Genomic DNA, 25,086 nt, shown 5'->3' on the forward strand with positions numbered 1-25,086 from the left:
TATTCCAGTTTTTGGTAGTCCTGACTACTTTCCTTTCTGTTTCAGGGTTCAGGAGCTGCTGGTAAAGGAGATTTCCTGCTCAGCAGCGATCACCTTATTGAAATGGCCACTAAACTTTACCGCACTACTCTCAGCCAAACCAAACAGAAGCTCAACATTGAGATATCTGATGAGTATGTTTCTTGTTTGCTTAAAATACAACATGCTTCAATACAACATGCTAAAAAGTCAAGTATCTAATGTTAAAAAAACAAACCACTGTTGTGTAACTAATACTTCTTTTGACAGAATACTTGTAAATAAGGATCCAATTTTCAGTGTGTATTCATTTCTGGTATTCATTTTGGCTCTTATTTCCTTGAAAGTTATTAGAGAAAATGTGCTTTTCTTAAGGTAGTTTCAAATAGGGCTGTGAAGCAGAATTGCTGCTGTAGAAATAACTAAGAGATACTGTGTTTGAGAGAATCATTCTGTGTGTGACTGAAAAGTTCACATATTCCTATGTTTATTGATTAGACTGGACACTAGGTGCCAAGTTGTAGTGAAAACAATCAATACAGAATGAAAAGCTTCCCCCCAAACACATGTAATGGTGGTGCTAGTAGTGTAGGACCTTCTCTATTGTGAAAGTGAAAAATGTATTCTTAAAATTCCTGCTGATGGTGTTTGAACCACCTATTGCTGTTTGGGTTTTTTTGGTTGTTAAAAAGCTTTGTTTGATAAAAAGCTTGCATCTCAAACTAGTATTTATTTTCGCCTTAAGTAAGAACTGCACTTGCACTGTTTATAACCATGGTGTAAAAGAGAGAGAGAGAGAGAGTGAGTGTGTGTGTGTGTAAAAGAGTCCCTTACTTATTCCACCATGGTTACACGCTCCATTTGTTGTGTGAAGCGCCCCCTAATTTCACTAATGTTGATTCATTTTCAATACAAATTTCTGTAGGCAAAAACTGAACCTTTTATCTGACTTCCCCACGCTGCTTGTATTCTAGAGTCATGATGGCGAGTACAGTTTGTATCTGTTCAGATTTGAGGGTTTATTTAAAGGCTAATTTTGCTCTTTCCTTGAAAATGACATCTGCCAGTTTCCTCTGTTCTATTACCAGATGTGATTTCATTTGCTTAAGGGTGTGTGTTTTCAGCCTCTAAAAGAGTGTGGCTGTCCCCAGTAAGTTTCTAGTTTAAGAATGGCTACAAAGGAATAAACTACTAAGAGTTTAAGCATGCGTTGCACTAGTCTGGACTGCCTGCCTCCCTTAGGTCTGGAAAACAGTCTGCTTCTGGGAGTCTTGCATTTTGGGATGTGGTTTTGTTTCTTGTCTTGCAGATTAAAAACATTCAAGTGTGTATTGCTATTGAGTTTACCCAGACTAAATAATTCTAAATTGTTAGCTGTTGCATCTCTGTTGATGGTGAAGCAGTACTCTCTTCTCCCTGCTAGAGTTTAGATACAAGCACAACTAGGGATTGAGGAGAAAATGTGGCTTTATTTTGGCTACTGTACGCTACTTTTTGGGAAGAGAGCTGATATAAGCAAAAATGCTGTTGATCCAAGGGTATGTCTAGTAAGAGACATACCATTTATATATAATATTGGAACAATGGACCGAGGAAAATGCAGCATTGGTGACAAGAGATGATGGCTATAAGACCTACTCACGTTTCCCAGATGCTTGCATGGCTAGGAGCACCGAACAAGTTAATCTTTGAGCGTCTGGGCTGTGCAGGAGGAAAGCAGGACCGAAGGGCAGCTCGGCGCAGCAGAGGCCACTTCCTCCCCTGAGCTCTGCCGTCAGCTTGATTTGTGGTTTCCGGCTGGAGAACAAATTCTTTGAAGTTTTTGGCCTCTGCTGGAGGACTTTTTAAGGATGCTAAAAGGGAAAATGTGCTGTATTACAAAGGACTTTTTAGGTCAGCAACCCGCTTCATGTGAGCCAAAAGGCAGCTCTGCCCTGTTTATTGCTTTTAATCTTGCTATCCAGATCAGTGAGAAGTTTGAGGCTCCACAGGAGCCTGTTATTTGTTGGGGTTTTTTTTGAAACCAATTCTCCACATTCAATGAAATTTCTCTTCCAGTAAAAAGTGAAGAGTCAAATCCAGATTAATTTTTCCTGGACTGTAGGAAATATCTAAATTTAGAGATTGCTGGGAAGGAAGTGAATTTTCCCAATTGCCGATCAGAGGGCTGTAAGGCTAACTAAGGATTAGAAATATGAGAGCTGCTGAAATACCAGATATACTAAATCAGCGCTCCTGATGTTGCTATAGAAGTATTCAGCTTTCTTCCATGAAAACAGAAAAGTCCCTTTGGATGATGATGAAGCAGTTGGAAATAGTCTTTGCTGCATTTCTGGTACATTAGAAATTCTGTTTCTTCTTTCTTTCTAAAGAAATAGCAAACTATTGTAAAAGGTCCACAGTTACAGGCAAAAGGCAATAATTAAGAACTACTACGCAAAGGAGACTCAAACCGTACCATAACCTATGGCTTTTTTTTTTTTATTCCCCAGCTCTTATTATCAATACAGACCTGAAAATAACATCTTTTGGAGTGGTGCTCAGAACCAACAGGAAAAGGCTTCTGCTCCTCATGTGGTTTTTTCCACCTTTTAACTAAAATGTATCTTATTCCTTCTCCTAGGTTTCTGGTCCAGTTCAGACAAGACAAAGTGTGTGTGAAGTTCATACAAGGCAGCCAGAAAAACGGCAACATCCCAACTTGCAAGCGAAAAAACAATCGACTTCTTGAAGTGGCTGTCCCTTAGCTGCAGCTGGTGACTCTCCCTTTCACGGACTTGTTTCTTTGTAATAGTGCAATTTTAGTTGTTTGGTTTTGCTGGTTTTACCCCTTTCTGGAGCTGTTGATGGCTAATAGCTTTAGAAATCCTTGGCAAAACATTTGATCAATCGACTTTTTAATCTTTTTGTTCATGCCAGAGTTTTAACCCTCAAAATGCAGATTTTTACCCAGTGAGGCATTTTTACTAGCTGGCACATATCTGTCATACATGAATCATTCTCTTTGTTTAGCGGTCATATTTTAGTGCAGCATACCGTAAACCCACGTATTAACGATAAATTGCTCATATTCCTTAGTCTAGAGATCCGCTTAACAGAAACTATACATGGCCTTGATGCTTGATGGCCACTTGTGCCCTGTGTCTTTTTATACTGACCTGTTCTGGTGTTTTGACAGGCTCCTTGCTTGCCACCTCTGGGGAGACCGGCAGAACGGAGACTGACACAGCAATTCCTGTAGTTAACACTAGAACCTATGTAACTCAATCTTTTAGTCAATACAGCACAGGAACATCTAATTCTGCAAAACAGAAGGAATATGTGATTATACAAGCAGCTGTATGCCTAATTTTATAGTAAAAAAAATGCAGAGATTTTGAAACAGGATTTTTAATTAGGTCAGATGTTTTTAATGACTTTATACAGTAGAAATCAGTAAAATTAAAAAAGCTTCTTTCACAAAAGCTATACAAAAGTTCAAGGCGTATTTTCTGTTCTGCTTTTTTTCTTTTAAATTATCAGTTAAGATTAGAGCCTGAAAAATGCAATAGTATTCATAACACAAGTAAATGCTAGGTATTTAAACAGTTAGTTATCAAGCGAAAGGTTTGCGCCTTTCTTTTAGATATTGGCATGTACAATGTGCAATAAAACATACGTGACATTTTGTGAAAAATTATTTATAATACATTTTTGTGTGCAAGAGAGGATTGGTGCAGACTGCATAGACAATGTAGGGGTTAAAATAGATTTGTGTTGTTAATTTGCAGTTTTTTAGAGTGTACACTACATTTGTCAATTTGGGAAGAGTACTTAGAATTAAAAAAAATCCTTAATTTGGGGGTCTGTATATAAATTGGTATGACGGTAATAAACCTGTTCTAATTCTGTGCTGTTTGGTACTCCTATGTTATAACCATATTTTTGTACTCCAAACTATTTTATATAACTTGTGTGCCTGATGTAAATGCGTGCACAGAAAATACAATCAAGAGCTGCATTATAAACTTTCAGTGTAACTGATTGCACTTAATCTTTTATAAGCCAGAAGCATTAGTTGAAATCCTTAAGAGGAGAGATGCATTTTTAGATAGAAATAACTACTCAAGTGAAGGGTTTGTTGGATGTGACTGATACGTTGATACAAGGACAGTTGAGAAAGCATTGTATTTTTGCAGTCTGATGTAGGACAGATTAAGACCCTGGGTATCTGATGTGCAGTGCTGGAAGTCCAAGCATAAATAAAGGAAAGATAAAGAAAAGTTCAGACTCTTGTTACTCTCCCGGTGGTAAAGTGATGTAGCGCTCATGGCTGCAAAGGCTCCTCTGGGTAGTGCAATGTTAACGTTGGCTCTCCGCGTTAAAATGGCATTTACTGCAACAGATGTTCTAATGCTGACGGTTATCAGTCTGAAAAAAACTGGTTTGGTTTATACCATGTTTTGCTTTGGGATTAAAGTAAATGATTTTGCTATGATTTGGATACAAACCAATTGTTTTAACTCGTTGCTTTAATATTGCTGTTAAAAGTCCATGCACATGACCTTGAAAGGTGGGAGTAATCAAAAGATGTATTTCCCAAACTATGACATCTTCCTTATGATCCTAGTTTGAACCCTTCTTTTAATAATGGAGTCAGGTTAATACTTCAATAAAATTCAAATAATTTTACATGTGTTGTAATTAGAGATGCTTATGAAGGAAATCTTAGTATTGATTTGTAATGCAAAATTAGGATACTTCAAAGGAATTATTCCATTGCCTTAAGAACATGGCACATAGTAACATGGCATTTAAAACTCCTAAATCCTGTATTAGAATTCCTGCTTGGTAAAGATTGGAGGGTTTGTAAAACTGTTCCTTATCTTGAAAGCCTTACAGTAAGAACCACAAGGAGCAAATTTTTAAAATGAATACAAAAGTAAGAAAAAGAAACATTTGAAGTTTGATGTAATCCTGTAGTTGCTTGCAGGTAGGAAGTGGAAGAGCTTAGATGAAATAACATCTGGATATTTGGCCCATGAAATTAGGGTACTACAGGATAATGTTAGGATATTTGACCCATCCCAGCCAGACCCAGTAGACGTCCCTTTTGGGGTTTTTTTGATCTTTGCATCAAGTCGTGATAGCCATACCTGCAAAAGACTGCAAAGAGGGGCAAATTCCTCACTTTGATTTCTGTTGTTTCCTTTCTTTTTCTGGACCTTTCTGATTTTTGCCTTGCATATTAGCTGGTAGTTTGTGATGGTTACCATTTTACACTTAAATATTTCTTAACGTACAGAGCAAGTTTTGCTGAACATGAATTATTTAGATATGCTCGGAGAGTCATGGTGTCTGAATGTTGAGATTTAAGTATCTAGGATGTTGAAAATAAAAATGCAAGGTCACCTAGTTTGTTTTTCTTTTCTTCTGTTTTCTTTTATAACTGTCTATCAGATGGAGTTGTAAAGAGAAGGCTATTCCTGCTATGGTGCTAACCTTACACATCCTTTTACTTGTAAATTCTGTCATCTGGAAGCTGGGCAAGGATCATTAAAAAGAATGAGATTTGTTGCATGATACTTTCCAGAATCAAATAAAATTCTGTTCCTAGACCCGTACTTTCTCTATATCTGTATCTTCCTTACTACCATCAAATCTAAAAAGAGCAGGTGACTGGGTTTTAGGTTAAATATACACAACTCTGGTGTGTGACTTGGAGAGAGAAGAAATTTTTATTTTGCAAGTGATTCCTTAAGAGGCAGCATGTCTTCCTCAGTGATTCCCAGTAACCTGTTTCAGTGCAAGTCCTTTCCTCAACAGAGTTTTCTCTGAAAATTCTGCAAACTCGACTTTCCTAACATTAGGATTTGGACCGATGCTCTAACAATATTAATAGCCAGATTAACCTGATTTTTAAAAAATGGCTTTGAGCCCCAGGCCTATAATATTCCATGTTTTGTCTTGTGATCTTTTTCTCAAAAATTTTATTCTGATTTACATATATTTTTATTCATCATACAAATTATAGAAGAAAGAAACTAAAATGTAAAATCAGAAAAAGCACTTTCGGTTTTAATCCAGGTTTGTTTTCATTACCAAAATGAGAACCTTTTTCAAAACAGTTCTGGGGAAAAAAAATGAAGAATTAATTCAAAGTTTTGATATGAAGTGAGATAATTTTCCCATCGGTGTAAATTTCATTGTTAATTCTTAAACTTTTATATCCTTAATCTTGAAGAATAACACATTTTCCATATTCCATAGGAAATGGTTGTGGTTATTTTAAAGGATTGCACTGTAGTGTGGTGGTGATGGGCAGGAGGGAGATGCATGCATCTGTGCTGCTTTGGGCATTAGAACTTCCCAACAAACACACATTTCAAAGACAGAACCAGAAGCATTTTATGGGGATGCTGCCAACTTATAACAATACAGACAAGCGTGAATTTTAAGTAATCTCCAGCATCACTAACAGATGAGTTCTGGCTTTCCTCCTATCTAGCTTCTGTCCTTCTTGGAGTATTTTGTAGCTTAGAGACAGACATATGACTGTGAGTGGGAGGGACAGTTCTTTACCAATGTTGGTAAAACCTCTCAAAGTGACCAGAATTCTCTGGATACTGCTTTAATCATGTGGTTTAAAATAATTACATGTTACGCCACTGATCCATGATCTTCCAGTTAAATGTAACTAAAGGTTGTTGGCATGTAGCGCAATCTTGTAGCCATTCAGCACAGTATTTGCTAATTTGCACTACAGACCTGTCTGTCTGAAACCGTGTGATCTCTTAAGGAGTTTCAGGAGACTTAATTCAGTCAGTGGCATTGTCCCTCAAAGAGTAGAGCATTCGCATGTCAATCCCAGTTACAGTGAGACTTTCCATTTTACGACTAACTGGAGTGTTTCCTCCTAGATATTCAGGTAAAGGGAGGTTTAGTGTATGAAAAAAATCCTTAACTGCCAGAGTTTGCAGAGCAGTGCTCGTTCCTTCTGAAACATCATACATACGTGCAGTAGCTGCTTTAAGCACACACTGTATATACACTGCACGGAAAAGCCACGCTCATTCTTGCAGGATAACACTGACAGCACTACTCACTCGTTCAGCAGCACCGAATCCCAGTTCTTCCGCACTTTTGAAGCAGAGTATGTAAAGGATGGAAGGTTGTGGTGAATATACAGTTGCTGTTAATAATTCTTGTAAAAATGTATTTACATAGGTTGGGGCAGATTTGCATTGGCCCGTCGCAAAACAGTAGCTGGAATGCAAAGAGGAAAAAAGTGCTCCTACAAATTTGTTGTTTTTAAGGAAACACACCAACTAGTGCTATTTAAAGGACTGGGGCTGTGAGAGCAATACCGACTTAATCTAGTAATCGGGTAGAACCACTTCTGCTCCTGTTCCCTTGCACACATGGATGAATTGGGTATTCAGGCTTTAACTTAAGATGGGAATTAGGACAGTTTGAAGCCATTGCAGTTAACTTAGATTATGATCAATTGATGAAATTGAGTCCTAAAAGATTTTTAGAAACAGATTCCCTCTCCTTCATCCTAAACTTTTAAGACATTGACATCTGATTGTGAATTGATGAGGCAAAATTTTGAAGCATGAAGCACAAAAGGCTTTATACATGAATGGAAAGAAAATCTGAAGAATCTGAATGTCTCTTCTTAACAATTCAACTGATTTCCAAGACTGCACCCTACATTTAACCCAAGGTAAGGATCTTTTTGCTATATAACATTCTACTGTTTATGGTCTTCAATTATGAGAGCAAAAATACAACTTAAACATTCCTCTGACCAGGGAATCTTCTTGCCTGGAAACATGGCAAAGTGCTGGGGATCTGCAGGGAGTCCTTCTGTAGGAGCCCTTGCCCAGACCTCCAGGACTTTACTGCCCAGTCTCACCTTCACCCTCTGAAGCATCAGAAGCCTTCTAGGCTGTTCTCTGAAAGTGGGAGATGATGCTTTTTGCCACAGTGAATGGTGATTTTTGGTGGCATGGCAACATCTCCTCTGGATGTTACAAATCCATTCCCCATCAGTATCTTGATGCTGAGTGGTCTCAGAGATGCTGGGTGCCGTTTCCCACTCTGGCTCTCATCCTGCCCTCATTCCCTCCTGCCTCTGATGTTCTCTGCAGTGATGAAGGGAGGCGTATGTCTCCAGGGTAAAGCAGCAGTTTATTCTTCTATGTTATTTTCTTCCATTATCTACCACTGCATCCTGGCACCTTAGTTTCAGCTGAACATACAGGAAATGTTTTATTTCCCTTCTACCCAACAGCTGTTTTTAATGAAAGATGCTTTGTCTCCTTTCAAGTTAGGTTGCTAGCTGTATCAGTATCACCAGTGTTTCCCAAAACTGACAAAAAGCAAAACCGAAGCCTGAAACATGAAAAGCTGCTTTTTGAAGGCACGCAGCCTTCAAGGTTGCTGTACGTGCTTCTTGTAGTCTGAAAAAAGGATTCCATCAGAATATGAAATAGTTAGTTTCAGACTGTGGTGCCAAAAGGAGGGAATTCATTTATATTCAGTTGCAAAGGAGCATTAAATACCTGCAAATACCTGTGCTTTTACCTGCCTGTATGCTGCTATAGCTATGGGAAGGGACCTTGGCATAAGTTTAACCATGAAGACTCCAATTGGAGGTGTTCAAAGCAATCCTATCTGATCAAAATCACCATAAGCTATTGATTAACATTTAATTTTTAATAATAAAGTCCAAAAGTTGTGGATGAGCTTGCAGTGGAACGTCCTAAATGTTGATTTCATCCCAAACTTCGTAATATTACATGCGGATCGTGGTCTTGTGATATCAGGTTCCTGAGTTTTCATGAGCTGTTCTGGGGATAATGCAAAAAATAAAAAATTTCAGCTATTTCTGATATAAGAGAAAGGTATTTATTTTAAACCAACAGCAAACTCATTGCAACATAAATGTAGGATTTTTTCCAGCTCTGTCAGCCCATTACTGGCACAGAGATGTTCTCCTGACCATCCTTTATTTGAATGCCATATTTTGAAAGCATTGCTGTATCGACATCTTGTGGTGTCCCTCACGTGCTCAGCTCCTGAGCACGGCACGGTCCTGGGATGTGAGTTTTGATCCTACCTGGGTGGTTTTCTCCCTTCTGTTGAGATGGAGGTAGGATTTCTCAGTGTAAAACAAATGAAAGAACAAACTGGAAGAGGAAGGGGGACTGTAAGCCAGATCCATGCTTCAAGTTTCAGCCTCATCTTCAGGCTCTTCTGTGCAAAGGGTAGAGGAAACCCTTTGCAAAGAGAGGAGAGTGTCTTCTCCAGCTGCCAGACTCTAGGATGCCATGGGTGGGGGCATATGTCTTCCTCCAGCAAGGGTGGAGCAAAACCTGTTGTAGACTTGATCTATTTTTGTGTTACTGTGCTGACCCTGGCCCATGGTGTCATTTAGAGGCTTCCCTTGGTGTGGCTTTCTCCTCGTGCTCAGTTCTGCACTGCCAGATGTCCCCTCCTCTTGCATTACCCCAGTGTGTCCTACAGGCCCCTTTTGCCCGAGACCTTTCCTCCCATCTCTCCTAGGGCTTGGTCATGGCTGCAGGGGAATTTCTAGAAACTGGTGGAATGTGAGTGGGAGCAGGAAATCTTTCCTGAAGGGAGACCAAATCAAAAGCAGGGTATGGGTCAGAGGCATCTGACCATGGTTGGACTGGGTGATGACGATTCTGTGATTCTGTGAAAAGGCACTTGAGCTGCAAGGCATCAGGAGTTTGTTAGTGACTGCTGAACTGCAGACACCTGCCTCAGGGTTTAGCTGCTTTGCCTCTTCAATCTTGAAGACCTGGGCTCCAAAACCAGAGTATCAGTCAAAATGGCAGCTTGTGAGGTGCAGTGTGTGGCTTTTGGAGTTTGTCGTTGCTCAGGTCAATACTGATGACAACTTTAATCGGTGGGAAATGCGTTTGCTGAGACGTGGCAGGGCAGCACTGAGCAAATGTTGCTCTCACCATGGTGCCTGGAAGGCTGCTTTTGGTGCCCTCAACCAGGGTGGGTGAACGTACGCACTTCAAAGAAATTAAAATGTGTGAACAGCTTCGGTCTGGCATGTCCACTGGATGCAATTCCTCATTATCTAAGGGATTTGGCTACTTTGTTCCCTGGAGATAGTGCCTGGTCTCTTGTGGAAGCCTTAATTCAGGTGGTTTGGGGGTTTTATTTCCTTTCTTTTTTTGGATTGTTGCACTTTCAATAAGACATAAAGGTTGCTATGGTTTTAAGGATGCATCTTTTTCCTCATGAAAAAATGAAAATGTTCTCATGAAAATTCTACACAGAGGGACAAATTTCCTCATTTTTACTTTTTGAGTGAACTGTATTGAAAAAGAAACAAAACGGATCCTAGCAACTACAAACGAGACCTGCATTTATAGCTGTTTCTTTTCTGAAAATGACTGGAAAAGTAAAACTAAGGCTGTGGTTTCATGTTTCAGCATGGGCCAAAACAGTGCCTTTCCTGCCACCACAGCAGCGTGGTCTGGTCCTTCCTGCCCGCGCCCCTTGCCCAAGGCTCCAGCCGTGCCACCCTGACCCTGTGGTGAGCCGGGGCCATGTGCTACGAGGGCTGGGAAGTCACCCCGTGACAGAACCTCCCTGGAGGGGGACACAGGTCCCTGCGCCACCCCATGGGGCTGGACCTGGAGGGTGAGGACGTGGGGAGCTATGACTCCAGCTCAGGCGTGATGCAAAACCACGTGCTGGGATAGCGGTTGCACTTTCTGCAGTCATAATGGGTTTAATGACTTCATGAGCAATCTTAAAAGACGCTGTGTGCCAAAATCCCAGGTTTTCTAACTTAAGACAGAGAAATGTCCCTGAATTTTCCAGCTGTTCTTTGAAAGCATATAAAGGAGAACAAGAAGTAGGTACAGATCCTGCTGCAATGTCACCGGCTCTTCACAAAGTGCAGTTCAAGATTTCTCTCCTCCCCAGTGCTGACTTTATTGTTACAAAGCAGGATTTGCATGGGACTTGGCTGGGGAGTGCTGCTAGCACCACAGTGTACGTCCTAATGAGCACAGCTTTTGGAAGCCGTGTGGGGAAGCCAGACGTGCCGGGCAGAAGGTGGTGTGAATGCTATGTGATTGCACCACATCCGTGTGGATCATTTGGGAAAATTATAGACGAACACAAAATTAATGACTGTGTGAAACCTTCACCCCCTCTAACTGATGATAAAATTCTCATCGGCTCCATGGGGGCCAGAACCTCTCCCTGTTCTCATGCAGGTTTCAGCACAGATACCAAGCAGATCATTACAGAGCTTCCAGCTGGGATCATAATGTCATTTCCTCTGCTATTTGCCTGGATTCCTTTTTCATATCTTCCCATTCCCTCCTCAGGCTTGCTAAAGAACTGCTTTGTGAATATACAATTTACCTGCCAGATAGCTCTGGTGAAAAGGTTTCCCTGGGTTGCCAGAGAAATCCATGCACCAAATACAAAGCTAGTGCCTACAGCTGGTACGGAGCAAAGCACGCGCCTCCTTTTCGGGTCTATGGATGCGATATGCAGCGTGCACGCTTTGGCACGCGTCCTCACCCTGGCCCACATCCAGGCCAAGAATCACATCTCCCATCCGCAGGGGACGTGACGTATAAACCGCTGCAGCTCAGCGATGCAGGGAATGTGCCACCAGCAATCCCCAACCGCGCTCCTCTTCAAAGCAGGCGCCGTCCCCTCTCCCCACACGATTACAGCAAATACAGAGTGACAATGTGTTGTCAGAGCTTCTGAGCTTGGCTGCTTCAGCCCGCTTTCTACGCACAGTCTGACAATGGATGTGGAGATGGAAGGAAGGAGAAGAAATGGGGGAGGCAGCGCAGTGCTGGCATGCTTTGAAAGCTGCTGACTCCTTCGCTCCAGATGTTCTAAATCACATGTGGAGAAGTGTTTGTGGTCAGATGCTGCTTGAAAGCGATTGTTGATAGTCTCCTGAGACGGCTTGTGACAAATTGTATAATAAAAATGCTAAAAATAGCATAGTTATTCCCTGGAAAAGCAAAGTTCCCACAATCCAATGAGCTGGGAAAATTGTTGAACTTTCTTTGGACGCGATGTGCTCTTTTTTTGTCTGGGTGCTCTTCAACCTTCCATGGATCTCTGGGCTTTTTCCTTATGACCCTTCCTCTTCCTACCAGCTCCAAACAACCACGTTTCCAGCCTCCCCAGCAGCAGCTGAACTGACCACTAGCCTTCAACGTGAAAAACAGTCCTCTGCATTCCTTGAACCTCATGGCTTGTTCCCTGGTGTCAGTAGTTGTTGTGAGTTTGTCGAACATTTTTTTTAAACTTGGGGGAAAGCTAGCTCACAAGACACGTAGTGATCTTTATTACAATAGACCATCCTTGACAGCAGCATTCCTCTACCGACCATGGCCAGCCTACCCCACCGTTGATTTCTTTCCAACGTTGTCTGCTCGCGGCATTGCAAGGCGTAGCACTGACCTTCCTTCCTCAGCGCATGGGCAACCGGAGGGCAGCCACTGCACAAGCGTTTGGTAGTCCTTGTGTTGTCCCCTAGGCAGAAGGCTTGAGGCCAACGACCGTCCCAGGACTCTCCTCCACCGCAGTGCTGGGTGAGGTCAGGTCCCGCTTGAGAACTTCATAGTTTAATGAGTGGAAGTGGGGTTTTTGGTGATGAGAGGAGATTAGCTACAGTCTGCTTATGCTGCAGTAAGGAATTGCAAATCTGGTGGCAGAGATGATAACGACAAGCTATGGAAATGTTCGGCGTGCCCAGAGAGAGATCGCGTGTGCTTTGCTAGCCAGCAACAGCCCTTATCTTTTGACAGATGCTAAATCAGTACAAGTGACCCGAGTCTGTCTACTACTGGAAAAAATGTCGCCACTACAAAACCTACCCTTCTGTGTGCTATTTTTTGTATTTCTCAGATACTGGAGTTAGCTATAGATTTTGTCCTATTCTGGAATGAATTGCAGCTCTGCAGGCATTTAAAATTTTCTTGCCAGTAAATTTAGGGGAAGATGTTGGAAACATGAGCTTGACTTAAGCGATGCATTGTGATCTTTCTGTGGGTGATGATTTCAACCATAACTCAATATAGTGATTTGTTTTATCTGACCATTCATTCTGGAGACTAGCAATATTTAAGCTGGCAGCAGAGTTAATAATTGAAGTAGTCAGCATTTTAACGTCTGCACTTGGTTAAAGTCCTGGTCCTACATGCCAAAGTCTCCTCTGACACTTTTTGCTTGGTGGGAAATTCCACACACCCACCAACCCACTTACCAATACCTCTGTTGCCCCCCTGCTGTCAGGTAGGTCATCAGCTGATGCCCATTTCTGTGTCCTCCCTGACTGCCGTGGGGCTGCGTGGCTGTGGAGTTTTGCTAGCAAAGCATCTGAAGTGCAGCTGTTCCTTGACCATGTAAAACTCTGAGGCATGAAGCAAATTTAGGGGTAGAGTAAAACCAAAGAAATGGAACAGGGTGCAATGAAAAACACAAATGTTTTAGAAGTGTTATAGACGAAATATGAAAAGGCTCCAGTTTCATAATGGAATTAAGTTTGTGCTGAGCTGTTGGTCTGAAGTTTAGATCCTGCATGATGTCTTGAGAATAGCATTTGTAATAGATTTAATCTGCTGACAGACTGATGCTCTGTCCCAAAACCACCACCATGAATGTCTTCCTGCCAGGCGCTGCCTGAAATAGTCTAACAAAAGAGGAGAAAACTGAAGTTGCTTTTTCTGTTGTGAAGATGAAATGAAATAGATGATGGCTACGGGAAGGGCTAGAGTCACCACTGTGATTTTCCTCCAGGCAATGTCCTGGATGTTTTTCTGCCCTGAGTAATGTGTCTCACTCACATCTTCTTAGTTAACCATGCCACTGAATCAGAAACTATTGCACGATCAGCTCAAGATGCACACAAGCAACTGTCCTGCTTACCCCGGCTGGCTGCGCTCTGCCTCCCTGTCCCCAGCTCCACCTGTGCCACCACCGCTGTCCTGCCTGCTGCCGCCCTGCTTCCCCGGGCACATCGATCCCCATCCTCCCTCCTCGGACTCAGGAGCGATGTCCTCACCCGTGCCTGGGCCACCCCTCTGCACAATGGGGGCTTCCTTCGCCAGTAACGATTTCCTTCTACTCTGACACAGTGGTTTGAAGACCTGTTGTTTGTGAGGACTTGCTTCTGGTATTTCTCCTCCTATTAATAAGAATATGTGTATATATTTGAAGGCTGTGTGTATTTATTTGAAGGTTGCTAGTAGGTCCAACCCTCCCATGAGTCCTTCCTCCAGCAATTCCCTGGATCCATCACTAGTAAATAAACATAGCTCTCAGTATTGGAAAAGATAATTGGCTGTATAATGCACGGAAAGCAAAATTGCTTTCCTTGAGATTTATTCATCAATTATAATTTGCCCTGGATGGCGCAATTTGAACCATTTTCTGGACTGGGGAAAAATATGTCAAATAGAAAGAGAGGAAGCTATTTTTATAATAAATGATGGTGCATATGTTCATGACTCTGTTTTAGGTCTTCCATAATAGGTATTCTATTAACAAGCTAATGAACATGCAAATGAGAGGCCAAGGATTATCATTATATTTGAGACAATAATGCGTATTTAGGGGTTTTTTTGCTTGCAGTTAATGAGAATGTTGTCTGGTTCGTTGGTGTCCCCTGAGTGAGGTTGTTTGTTGTGCTCTGCTAGGACACAGCAGCCAGTACGCTGTACAAACCTTGACTCTCCTTTTTGCAAACTCCCTGTTGCCTTCACCCACTGAGCCCTACCTTGTACTTGTGGTGGAACATCCACATCTCACCAGCCTTCAGGCTAGGCATGCCAATGTCAAGTTAAAGCTAAAACAAGTCAGCTGCAGTAAATGCTCCAACTGTATTTTTAATTAAGGCTTTAATGGAAATGGTGCATTTGTCCCTCTCTGGAGAACATACTGATATGACAGTGCTGTGCTATTATGAAAAAAACTACGTTGCCAGTTACACTTCCAGTGGTTCAATGCAGTATATGGAGAATAAGCAAAGTGATCATATGGAGGAGGAGCGGTCAGAGATTTCTAAAGGGCTTGTCTGGTGGTGCTCAGTTCCCTCAGCTACTACTTACTTTAAAACCATTTAGCAGGACTTGAGAGCTCTCAGCATCTGGTGGGATCTGGCCCCTTTATAAATACATTTCTATGAGGGTGCAAGGTGATCTGTGAACCTGTCAGCTACCATGCTGACTCTGATGATACCGCTATTGACCTTGTCTCATTATTGGTGTTTAATTGGTTTGCTAAGAGGCATTTAATTATTTTTTAATCAGGAATCATTTGTATTGTAAAGCACACTGTGAGCTGTGCTGCCCAGAAGTGCTTCTCTGATGCTAGGTAATGCATGAGGCAAACAGATCACCATGGTGTCCTACTGTCTGTTCTTTGTGAGGCCACCTGCAGACTGCATGGTCCAAGGGAAGGTCCTCTCCTGTGGCCAAAGTGCCTCTCATTTAAGAGGTGAGATCTTTTGAGGCAGGGATGATCAATCACATCTGTACACAGGATCTCTCCCAATAGGATTCCTGTGACATTTAGGTGCTACCTGAATATAATGAACATCTGTCAGCTGAGAAAAAGAAATAACACCGTGTATGTCTTTCAAGGAATCTGTTGGTTGCTGCTGTGGCTGATAATAATGTGAGAAGGAAGGAGAACAGACACACCACCCGCCCTTGTGCAGCTCTAACTTCAAAGAGAAACACCTAATAACCATGCTCACCCCTGTGTTCTCTCTTTTTAGGTGCTTATGTTGTGTTGCCACCTATAAGAGAAGTCAATAATAACCAAAATGTAATTGGCAGATGCAGGCATTGCTTGTTGTCCCACATTTTCATGGGTCTAGAAAATACAGTTATTTATCACCCTTGCAGTCAAAAATCATTGAGAATTCTGTGTATCTGTGAGAGAAAGAATAGTCGTCACCTCATAGCAGAATTCTGGGTTTATGGGATCACAGGGTAACTCTGGCAGGAGGGGACCTTGGAGGTCTCCAGTCCAATGTCCTGCTCGAGGCAGGGTCAGCTCTGAGATCAGACCAGGCTGCCTGGGACTTTGTCTGGTTGGTCCTTGAAAACCTCCAAGGATGGAGATCGCACAACCTCTCTGGGCAACCCGGGCTCACGTTACGTCCTGTGGTGTGGGTACCTCCTTGGCTGTCAGAAAGGTGTGTTACATGCAGTTAAGAAATTTGGATCCCTTATTCAGAGCATGGAAAAGAAGCTCCAGCCATCTGCTTTTGTAGTATATTTCCATTCATTTATGAGATAAAATGAGATTGATTTGGAAGCAGTTTTGGGAGAGGGAATTCACATGTCTTGCCAGGCCATCAAATATTGTTGAATTTATTATCACTTCAAGACAGAGTCATGATCTGACCAGAAGACTGGAGGCCAGGGAAGTTTTGAACTGTAATATAAAATGAAATCTTCTTGGCTTGAGGTAAGCCACTTAGTCTGCTCACTATAACACAGGGAGAATATTTACTACTTGGTGCTAGTGTGAGGATTAATGTTTTCTAGGTGCTGTGAAAATGAAAATATTATTCACAGAAAGCTCCTTGTCTGCAAGGAAAATTATGTGCACAAAGAGCCTCTGGATCCTGTCCTTTGGCGAGAACTTCTTGTTAGCTGCTTTTTTTTTTCTTAAATTATGCTCAGTATAATCAAATGTCTCAAGATGGGAAAATGTTTTCCCCCTTTCTCCCTCTCTATCTATTCCAACAGACAAGTAAGCGTAGAGATCTGCAGAGCAATGGATCATGAAAAGAGAAGATCTTAAACTGAAGAAGGGTTAAGATGCACACAAAAGCATGGAGACCCATAACTTCATACAGCGTGGGGTCTGAAAAGAGAGAGGAGGATGCTGGGTAGCTGGATGTAAGGCTTCCAGCATTAAAGACTGCAATTATGGAAAGGTTAATGTATTCAAGCAGAGTGAGGTATATTCATTTGCTAAATTGCCTGTTGAAAGCTCTGCCTTCCCAGTGAGGCAGGGTCACTCAGGTATGTCTCTCACCCAGCCTGCCCGTGCTGGCTCAGCCAAGGGTAATTGTAGCGGGTCATTAGCTGCAGGCTGGGCAGCCCAGCTTTGCTGCAGGCAGAAACGTACAGCCCTGAGAGCACCAGCTTGAGAGTTAAAGCAGGAGTATGTGAGGTGTTTGATTACCCAGCAGTGTTTTCCCACAATTCATGAATATACTTATCTCCAGAGTTTTGTAACATGTAGACTTCTAAATAGCTGAGTCCTAAAGCTTATCAGACACATCAGCTATGACCTAAAATCTTGAAAGCAAATTTTGCTTAGCTGAAAAGGGAGCTTTAATGTCAACATGCAGCAAATTATCTCTCTTCCTTTCATTTGCCTGAAATAAAGACTGTATTTCAGGCAAGGTGATGCTGAATTTGGACAAAAGAGCAGTGGGAGGAAAGCTATACTAAAAGTCTGGAAGATGTCTTTGAAATTATTAATGCTTTTCTCAGATTAAATAGGGTAAAATTGCTTCAAGATGCTTAGAAAATACCTTGAGAAAATACTAAACACTCTATTCTGCTGAGCATCCTTTCAAGAGTCCCTCTGACTGGTTTCAAGACATGGGTCTACGAATCAGGAAAACTTGCCGGTGAGCCCGTCGGGTGACAGAGGGTATGACAACAGCCAGTGACGGGGCTATTGGACAGGGTAATGCTCAGACCATGTAGTAAGCCAACAGGAGCTAGATAGTGGCATACCACAGAGCTGCCTTATACAGTCTCTGAACATTTCCCTTCTTGTCCTTGAAGGAGGATTAGATAAAACATATTTATTGTGTATCTTGCATGGTGATCAGCTCCTTCATTGGAAGTTATTTATTCGGTGCTGGTACCGCACCAGTACGTTACAAACAGCCTGAGGAGGACAGAGTCACACTGTAGAATGGCGCCAGAGGGACTGATCGGGATGTTGATAACCCAGTGCGGCTGTTTATGCCTCCCATGGGCACTCATTCAAAGTTCAGGGGCTCTCCCATAAATGCAGGGCGCTGTGATTCACAGCTGGGATAGAAAGGCTCATCTGCCAGAAGTCAGGGAAGGGGCACTTCTAGCGACTGTGCACCTTCCAGGAAGGTTAAAAAGCATTTCTACTCTCCTGAGGAGGAAATAAACCCAGAGAAGAGGCAGGCTTAGCACACACAGAGACTTCAGGAGCAAGGAGAAGAGGGATGCCTGCAGAGCACAACCCCGGCCCCGATGGCAGAGCATGGCCAAGGAGCCTTCTCCCCACCCTGCTCAACACCTCTGGTTCTGGTCTCCTTCAAAACTTATTTCCCATTGGTGCAAATTAGATAAGAATTGGTTCAGAGTCTTTAATTGTGATTTTTATTTTTAATCTGCATAATTAGACTTGTAATGGACTATTTTCACAGTCTCAGGCTGCTCTGAGATTGTTAGTGCTGGGAGTACTCTCTGCATGGAGAAGGCGAGGGCTGCAGGGCAGCCTTATGAGCCTCCTGTGGCTCATTCAAATCACTTGCCACTTGAACCCCGGCTGCTTTCCCAAGTCACTCAAGGCTGTACAGCCTTGCAAAACATTAGTCATCTGTCCCAACTCATGTCTTCAACAGATGCAATTGTTTAGGAGAATGTGGTGCTGAGGGGAGATTAATAGGGTCTGGGTTTTAGGATGAGTCATTTTATATTAGCTTTGTCTTTAACGAAAGAAAATTAAAAGAAAGCAAAAGGAGAGGCAATACAGTAGCCCAGGTTTCCACTTTCCAGGTTGTGGGGTGGTACTTGGAGGTAAGCAAGGAGTGAGGCAGAAGGTAGGTACCTGGATATCCTGGGGTATGGACTGGGGAGCTCTCCCAAAGGAAGGTGGTAGCTTTGGAGAGGAATGAGGCTGACAGGGTGGTTGGAAGGCAAGTAGGGAAAAGAGAGTTGAACCTTGCTGAAAATCTCATTACCCTGAAATCCGCCTCCTTGCTTCCTGCATCCTTACAACCTCTCTCCTTCTTTTCCATCCCCAGCATCCTCCTGATCTTTCCCAAGCCCGTTTCCCCAGCCATGGATGGCCCCAAGACACCCTTCCTATCCCTTACTCTGTCTACTTTGGCCTTTGCTGCTGCTATGAAGTTTTATTTTGCAGCTGCAAGGAGGAGAACAAAATAAATCTTCATTCTGGGGGTGGCAAAATTCACTTTAGCCCGTGTGCTGAAAAGCCTTGGGCTTGGCTCTGCTGCCACATCTTGTTCTACTTAAACTGCTGCTTTTAATAGACCCAAAATGTTTGCTTTGCCAAAGATGTTTCCTTCTCTTCCAGCAGAGCTGTATGCACTGGTTTGTTCATGTAAGACATAGCCCGGCTGCGGGAGCTGCTGCCAGGGCTGTGTTTTGTTAGCTCACGTGGCACCAGCAACACGAAGACTGGCGGACCACCCAACGGGAAATCTTCTGTTTGACTTCAGTTTTGGTAGAAGCTAGATTGGAGATTGTTTAAAGGGGATTTGAGATGTCTCATGAAAGCACATTTCAGATGCCAGCTCCTACCTTTAATTAACCCTTTGAAAATGTGACTTGCCAGTAGGGATCTGTAGTAGATTTTGGGGATTGCGTTCAGAGTAATTGGTAACTTTCTACATCGACACCGAACAGCAGGTGTTAGCAAAGCAGTTATTTATATCTTCATCTCTTTCCCATTTCAGGTTCTCTATGGCCAGTGGCATTTCTTTCACATCAAATATCTTTTGGCAGAGATTTCAAATGCTGTTAAGAATCAATATCTGAAAGATGTAATTCAATGTAAGGTGTGGATCTCAAACCCACACCAAAACTTTTGGCTTGGTAATGCCTGCAAAGATCCTGCTGTGAATATCACTGTAAGATCTAAATGGTGGTATGCAAAAAATGTGACATTTTATCTCCAGTAGTGATTTGCAGGACCACTACTTCTCCCTCCCACCAGCCCAAATTCAGTTTGATGGTGAGCAAGATTGAGGACAAGCCAAGACCCATGTGAGAACAGCTTTCCTCCTGCAGTCCCGGGCAGTGCCCTGTGCATACGGTGGCAGAGGGTAGGGAGCAGCAGAGAAGGGTAGCTGTGCGGGAGTTTCAGTGTTCATTATGTGTGCTAGGGAGTAGGCAACATAAAGGACTGTGCGGCTGCACATTGCACCTCACCACCCTGCCCTGTCCACACTGACTCTGTGGGAGAGCCTCAACCTGCCTGACAGGGGGTACAGGCCCCCCCTGAGGTCAGACAGTCACTGCTGGTGTAAGCAGCCCACCCTTTGCTCCTGCTGCTAACTTATCATGGTCATTGGGTCTTGAAACCCAGCCCGCAGCAGGCTCACATGTCTCCTTTGTGGAGGGATCTGATCATCTTCTGAGAGCACATGGTCTTGCTGGTGCTTGAAGTTCAGTCAGCTCCACATACAGGCACCCCATGGCTCAGAGTGATCAATAAACCACAGAAATGTTTTTCCACTACAGCACTGATTGCACAAAACCATTACTGCTCTCCTGGGTTCTCTGGGGAGGGCTTCTTCATTCAGATGTCCCTCTTCATCCAGCTGTTCTTGGCCACCTGCCCCACGCTGGGATGGGAGGCCGGGCTGAACCGGAGCAGTTGGGCAGTGAGGGCATGGTAGGGTGCCAGTAGTGGGGGCAGCCCCTCCAGGTACAGCACCTCTGCCACTGGGGTATGCTGCGGATGTCGGTATCATGAAACGGTGTGTAGCCAGCTACTATCACATAGAGCACCACATGTCGTACTTCTTGGTGTTGTAGGGGATGCCCATCAGGATCTCTGGGGAAGTATAGGCTGCTGATCTGCAGAATGTGGTGCTCAAATCCAGGTAGCTGTTGGCCTCCTTGCTAAAACCAAAGTCACTAAACTTGGCCTGGTGGCCATCAGTGGTGAGCAGCATGTTCTCACACTTGAGATTCTGGTGCACCAAGTTGCAGTTGTGCACGTAGCATATGGGCGCCATGACCTACACAAAGATGTCCCGGGCCTTGGGGACCCAGGGCAGCTTCCTGAGCTGCTGCACCAGCTGCAGCAGGTCAGTAGCTGCTGCCTCCATCATGACGTAGAGCTTCCCATTGCAGACCTTGATGGGCTCAAAGACGCGCATGATGTTGGGATGCCAGAAATTGCGCACGATGGAGAAGTCCCGGGACAGAAACTTGTACGTGAAGGCTGGGGGTGCTTGCTGTCAGTCCGCCTTGATGACTAAGGGGCCTTTGTATTTGTTGGAGGTGGCCAATTTCATCTTGGAGAAGCTGCCCTCCCTTAATGTGTGACCCAGCCTGTAGCCCAGCTCACAGAGTAGCTTCTCTCCTGCATCAGTTTTTGGCATGATGTGTGATCATAGAATCAGAGAATGGTTTGGGTTGGAAGTGACCTTAAAGACCATCTAGTTCCCACCTCCCTGCCATGGCTAGGGACACCTTCCACAAGCCCTGTCCAACCTGGCCTTGAACACTGCCAGGGAGGGGGCAGCCACAGCTTCTCTGGGCAACCTGTGCCAGTGCCTCACCACCCTTACAGTGAAGAATTTCTTTCTTACATCTAATCTAAATCTACCCTCTGTCAGTTTAAAACTGTTACCCCTCATCCTGTCCCTACACTCCCTGATGCAGAGTCCCTCCCCACCTTTCCTGTAGCCCCTTTCAGCACTGGAAGGCCACTATAAGGTCTCCCCGGAGCCTTTTCTTCTCCAGGCTGAACAACCCCAACTCTCTCAGCCTGTCCTCACAGCGGAGGTGCTCCAGCCCCCTGATCATCTTTGTGCCCTCTTCTGGACCCGCTCAAGCAGATCCATGTCCTTCTTACACTAGGTGCCCCGGAGCTGGACACAGCACTGTGGGTGGACTTAATTGAAGTTAGTGTTTTGCTCCAGGATTTGAAAGCTTTATTATATTGTGTGTGGCAGCTGTTGACCTTCGCTCTCCCCCATGGTCCCATGGGTGCCTCTGTGGGCTCCAGGGGTCACCCAGGTGTTTTGATGGGGTGCAGTGTTGTGTGGCAGCACCTTTGTGAGATGACAAGAGTGTCTGGTGGGTCCCCTTCACTCACAGGTGTCTCAGGCATGCCCATGCACATGCCAGGGGAGAACTCCCACGGGGATATTTTATAGTTTTTAACTTTTCTGACTCTTCACTTGAATTTTCAAAATAGAGCCCTTTGGATGATGAGAGTTTAAATGTCAGCTTTCTGGAATGAGGAATCCCTTTGGGGACCTATACCAGTTTTCAGCAGGGTATTAGTTATATTAAAATCAGAACTGCACAGAGTAGTACAAAGGAGTGATTTCTACTGTCCCTAACTGCAAACCACTTTGGCTGGCTGTAAATATTTACTTTTTCATGATGATGGTGCAGGGAGCTATTTTACTAGGTAGGCTTTCTGACTTCGTGTGGTGTGTACAGGGAACTTTAGATGCATCTTTCAGAAGAAACAGATTTTCTGTTTCTTGAACTTGGAATTGCTCTCCCTCTATTTTTGTCTAAATGATATTTTGGAGACTTACAGAGAAGAAGTGAGACCATGGAGAGATTCTGTAATTTAGTTTTTAAATGCTTTTAGTCAGTTTTAGTTGCCATAAGGTGACAGTCAAATTAAGCACAGGGCAGGAGCAGAGGGCAGCTGGACTGGGTCGCAACATTCACTCCAGAGCAAAGCTTCCCTCCCATTGCAGTGTCTGCTCCTTCCTCACAGTGTTGCATCCTTGGCTCTCACAAACAGTTGTTTCTGGTTTGTGCTGGTTTTTTAAGCTGCTAGAGGATCCTGTCCTCCCTGTGGAGCCCACATTTCCTTTCCAGCTGTACAAAGGAGCCTAGGACCACAAAACGTCCGTCTCCCTAAATACCAACCCGAGTGCTATTTTTAATTCTTGAATATATGTTTCATTCTGAAAATCAGTTCTAAAGAGGAATAAGACTCAACCAAAGATAGAAGACCATCCTTCTCATGAATCCATCTTGTCAGTGTTCTGAGGTCACTTGAGGAAATTAAATTAATTAAAAACTCCAAACATAAATCTTTATGTGCTGCAGGTGTGCTTTGCTCTGACTCCTAAGGGCAAGTAATGTAATTGTCATGTTGAGTTTTATCTGCTGTAGAAGTCGTGGGTCAAAACCAAACCACTTTCCCACTTCAGATGCTATTCAGATGCTACAGGCCAGTTGGAAGTATGAGAATTCAGTGTGTCGTGGAAGTGCAGTTGCCAGGCAGGTATCATCAGACATGTATTGTCAGGCATGCTGTGTCAAAAGGCCAGGCAAGTGACATGTATGTTTCATGATGGAGGATTTGCTTCTGTGCAGGGGTTACCCTGCCTGGAAACATTCAAGGTCAGCTTGGATGGGGCTCTGAGCAACCTGGTCTAGTTGAAGATGTCCCTGTTCATTGCAGGGGGGTTGGACTAGATGGCCTTTAAAGGTCCCTTCCAACCCAAACTATTCAGTGATTCTATGCTGGCCACCGAGGAATGTCCTCGGTCCATCCTTACCTCCTCTGAAGACAGCAGAGGCCTCCTTTGATGGCAAGGACTATACCTGGGCCTGACATCTGCATGGAGGCCGAGCGGAGGGAATCCCACACACATGCAGAGGTGCAGGATGTGACCCAGCCAGTGCTCTCTTTCCGTTTGGGCCATCAAATTAATGCCCCCAGATTTCTTCTGAGGCAGATCAGAAAGAAGCCATTTCCAGAAGTTCCCATTCAGAAATTGCTGTTACTTAAACACAAAAAAATCCTGCCTAGCAATCAATAGGCCAGATGCAGAGAGCCATTTTGCTGGATACACATGATTTTCTGGCACTTCTGTTTAGCCTGTGAGTCATAACCACAGTGACTTCAGCAGAGGTCTGAGCTGGACTTTTCCCAGGAACTGGGAACTTCGAGGTGGCTAAACGTAAGTGAACCAAGTAGGCATTTTAACAAGGGAAAATGCTTAGACCGGGAGTCCTTTCCCCACTTACTACTGGAGCACCTATAGAAAATTCTGTTGTCGCACACTCCAACAGATGAAAAGATGTGTGTGTAGCTATCTACAGGGGCTTGGCTGATGTTCAGCATATCTTTTAAAACACGAATAGGAGTCATGTTGTAGACATGTTCCCAAAGCCTACAGGTAAAATCTTCATTCATGGGAAAACTCTTTGAGGCCCCCTATAATAACATAACGAGAAATGTGTTGTCCAAACTGCAGTGGAAAAAAATGAAGTGGTGGCTAAGAACTACGTTGCAATGGTAAGGGGTAATGTTGTGGAGTCCCGCATTGCTGGTAACTCTCCATCTGCTCCAGGGAACTTGTCGTTTTGGGGAGGTTTCCAGCAAGCTTGGCTGAGGTGGACAGTTTCAGACTCAGTAAGCCCTCCTCTAAGCCCAGAAAAAGCACGGTGCAGTTAGACACTGCAGGAGCGTCCCAGGGGCTGAAGGGCTTGAGCAGCACCTCGAAGGAGATAGGGAAGAAGGCCCTGGTGAGAACTGGGACAGAGCAGCTATCGTCGCAAACACTCCCCCTCCTGCACGCTCCAGGCTAAAGCGAGCTGGCTTTGCTGCTAGGGCTGCAGACATCGTTACTGTGCATCTCCGTGCTCCCAATCCACAGCTCGCAGCATGGCCTGGGACTGCTGTGAAAAGCTCCAAAGACAGACAGCAAGAGGCATGAATGAGAGGTTTTGGTTTGGCAGGACACTGTCAGGCAGAGGAGGAGGAAAGATATCTGAGCTCAGCTTTTTGTGCTGTGCTTAGATCTCAGAGAAACAGATTTTTGCCTTGTTAGCTGCTGGCTCAACATTTACTGGTATAAAAATGCACCAAAAAATCTCTCTTGCTTTCAATCCCTCCACCTCAAGTACTGCTACCTGTGGTATAAATATTTAGGTCACACCAATATACTTTAGTAGGGTACTCGGTGCCAACATATAAAAGGATGCCGAGTTTTTCAGCTTTCTGGTACTTTTTTTGTATCAAAGCTGTGTTTGTAGAACTGATTTGTTTCATTGCTCTTGTAAACGAGAGTAATTAGAAATC

At 43.7% G+C, this 25,086-nt stretch overlaps 2 protein-coding genes across 6 annotated transcripts in view; one reads left to right on the top strand and one right to left on the bottom strand.

Moving 5' to 3' along the window:
• MYO1B (myosin IB) overlaps positions 1 to 5,621 on the top strand; it is a 116,716-nt gene extending 111,095 nt beyond the window's left edge. For all 5 annotated transcript variants that reach the window (XM_074872731.1, XM_074872734.1, XM_074872735.1 and 2 more), the window contains 2 exons: positions 46 to 173; positions 2,642 to 5,621. In XM_074872731.1, the coding sequence (XP_074728832.1) occupies positions 46 to 173; positions 2,642 to 2,765 (252 nt within the window). In that variant the 3' untranslated portion in view covers positions 2,766 to 5,621. The remainder of the gene's footprint in view (positions 1 to 45; positions 174 to 2,641) is intronic.
• A 14,971-nt stretch (positions 5,622 to 20,592) lies between these two features.
• On the bottom strand, positions 20,593 to 21,403 carry TSSK6 (testis specific serine kinase 6). Its single transcript, XM_074872252.1, is given in 3 exon segments — positions 20,593 to 20,732; positions 20,735 to 20,803; positions 20,806 to 21,403. Coding segments are annotated over 3 exon segments (807 nt in total).
• Between the last annotated feature and the right edge of the window lie 3,683 nt (positions 21,404 to 25,086).

Source organism: Strix uralensis, chromosome 6 (genome assembly GCF_047716275.1).
Source record: "Strix uralensis isolate ZFMK-TIS-50842 chromosome 6, bStrUra1, whole genome shotgun sequence".
In the NCBI taxonomy this organism is placed as follows: domain Eukaryota; kingdom Metazoa; phylum Chordata; class Aves; order Strigiformes; family Strigidae; genus Strix; species Strix uralensis.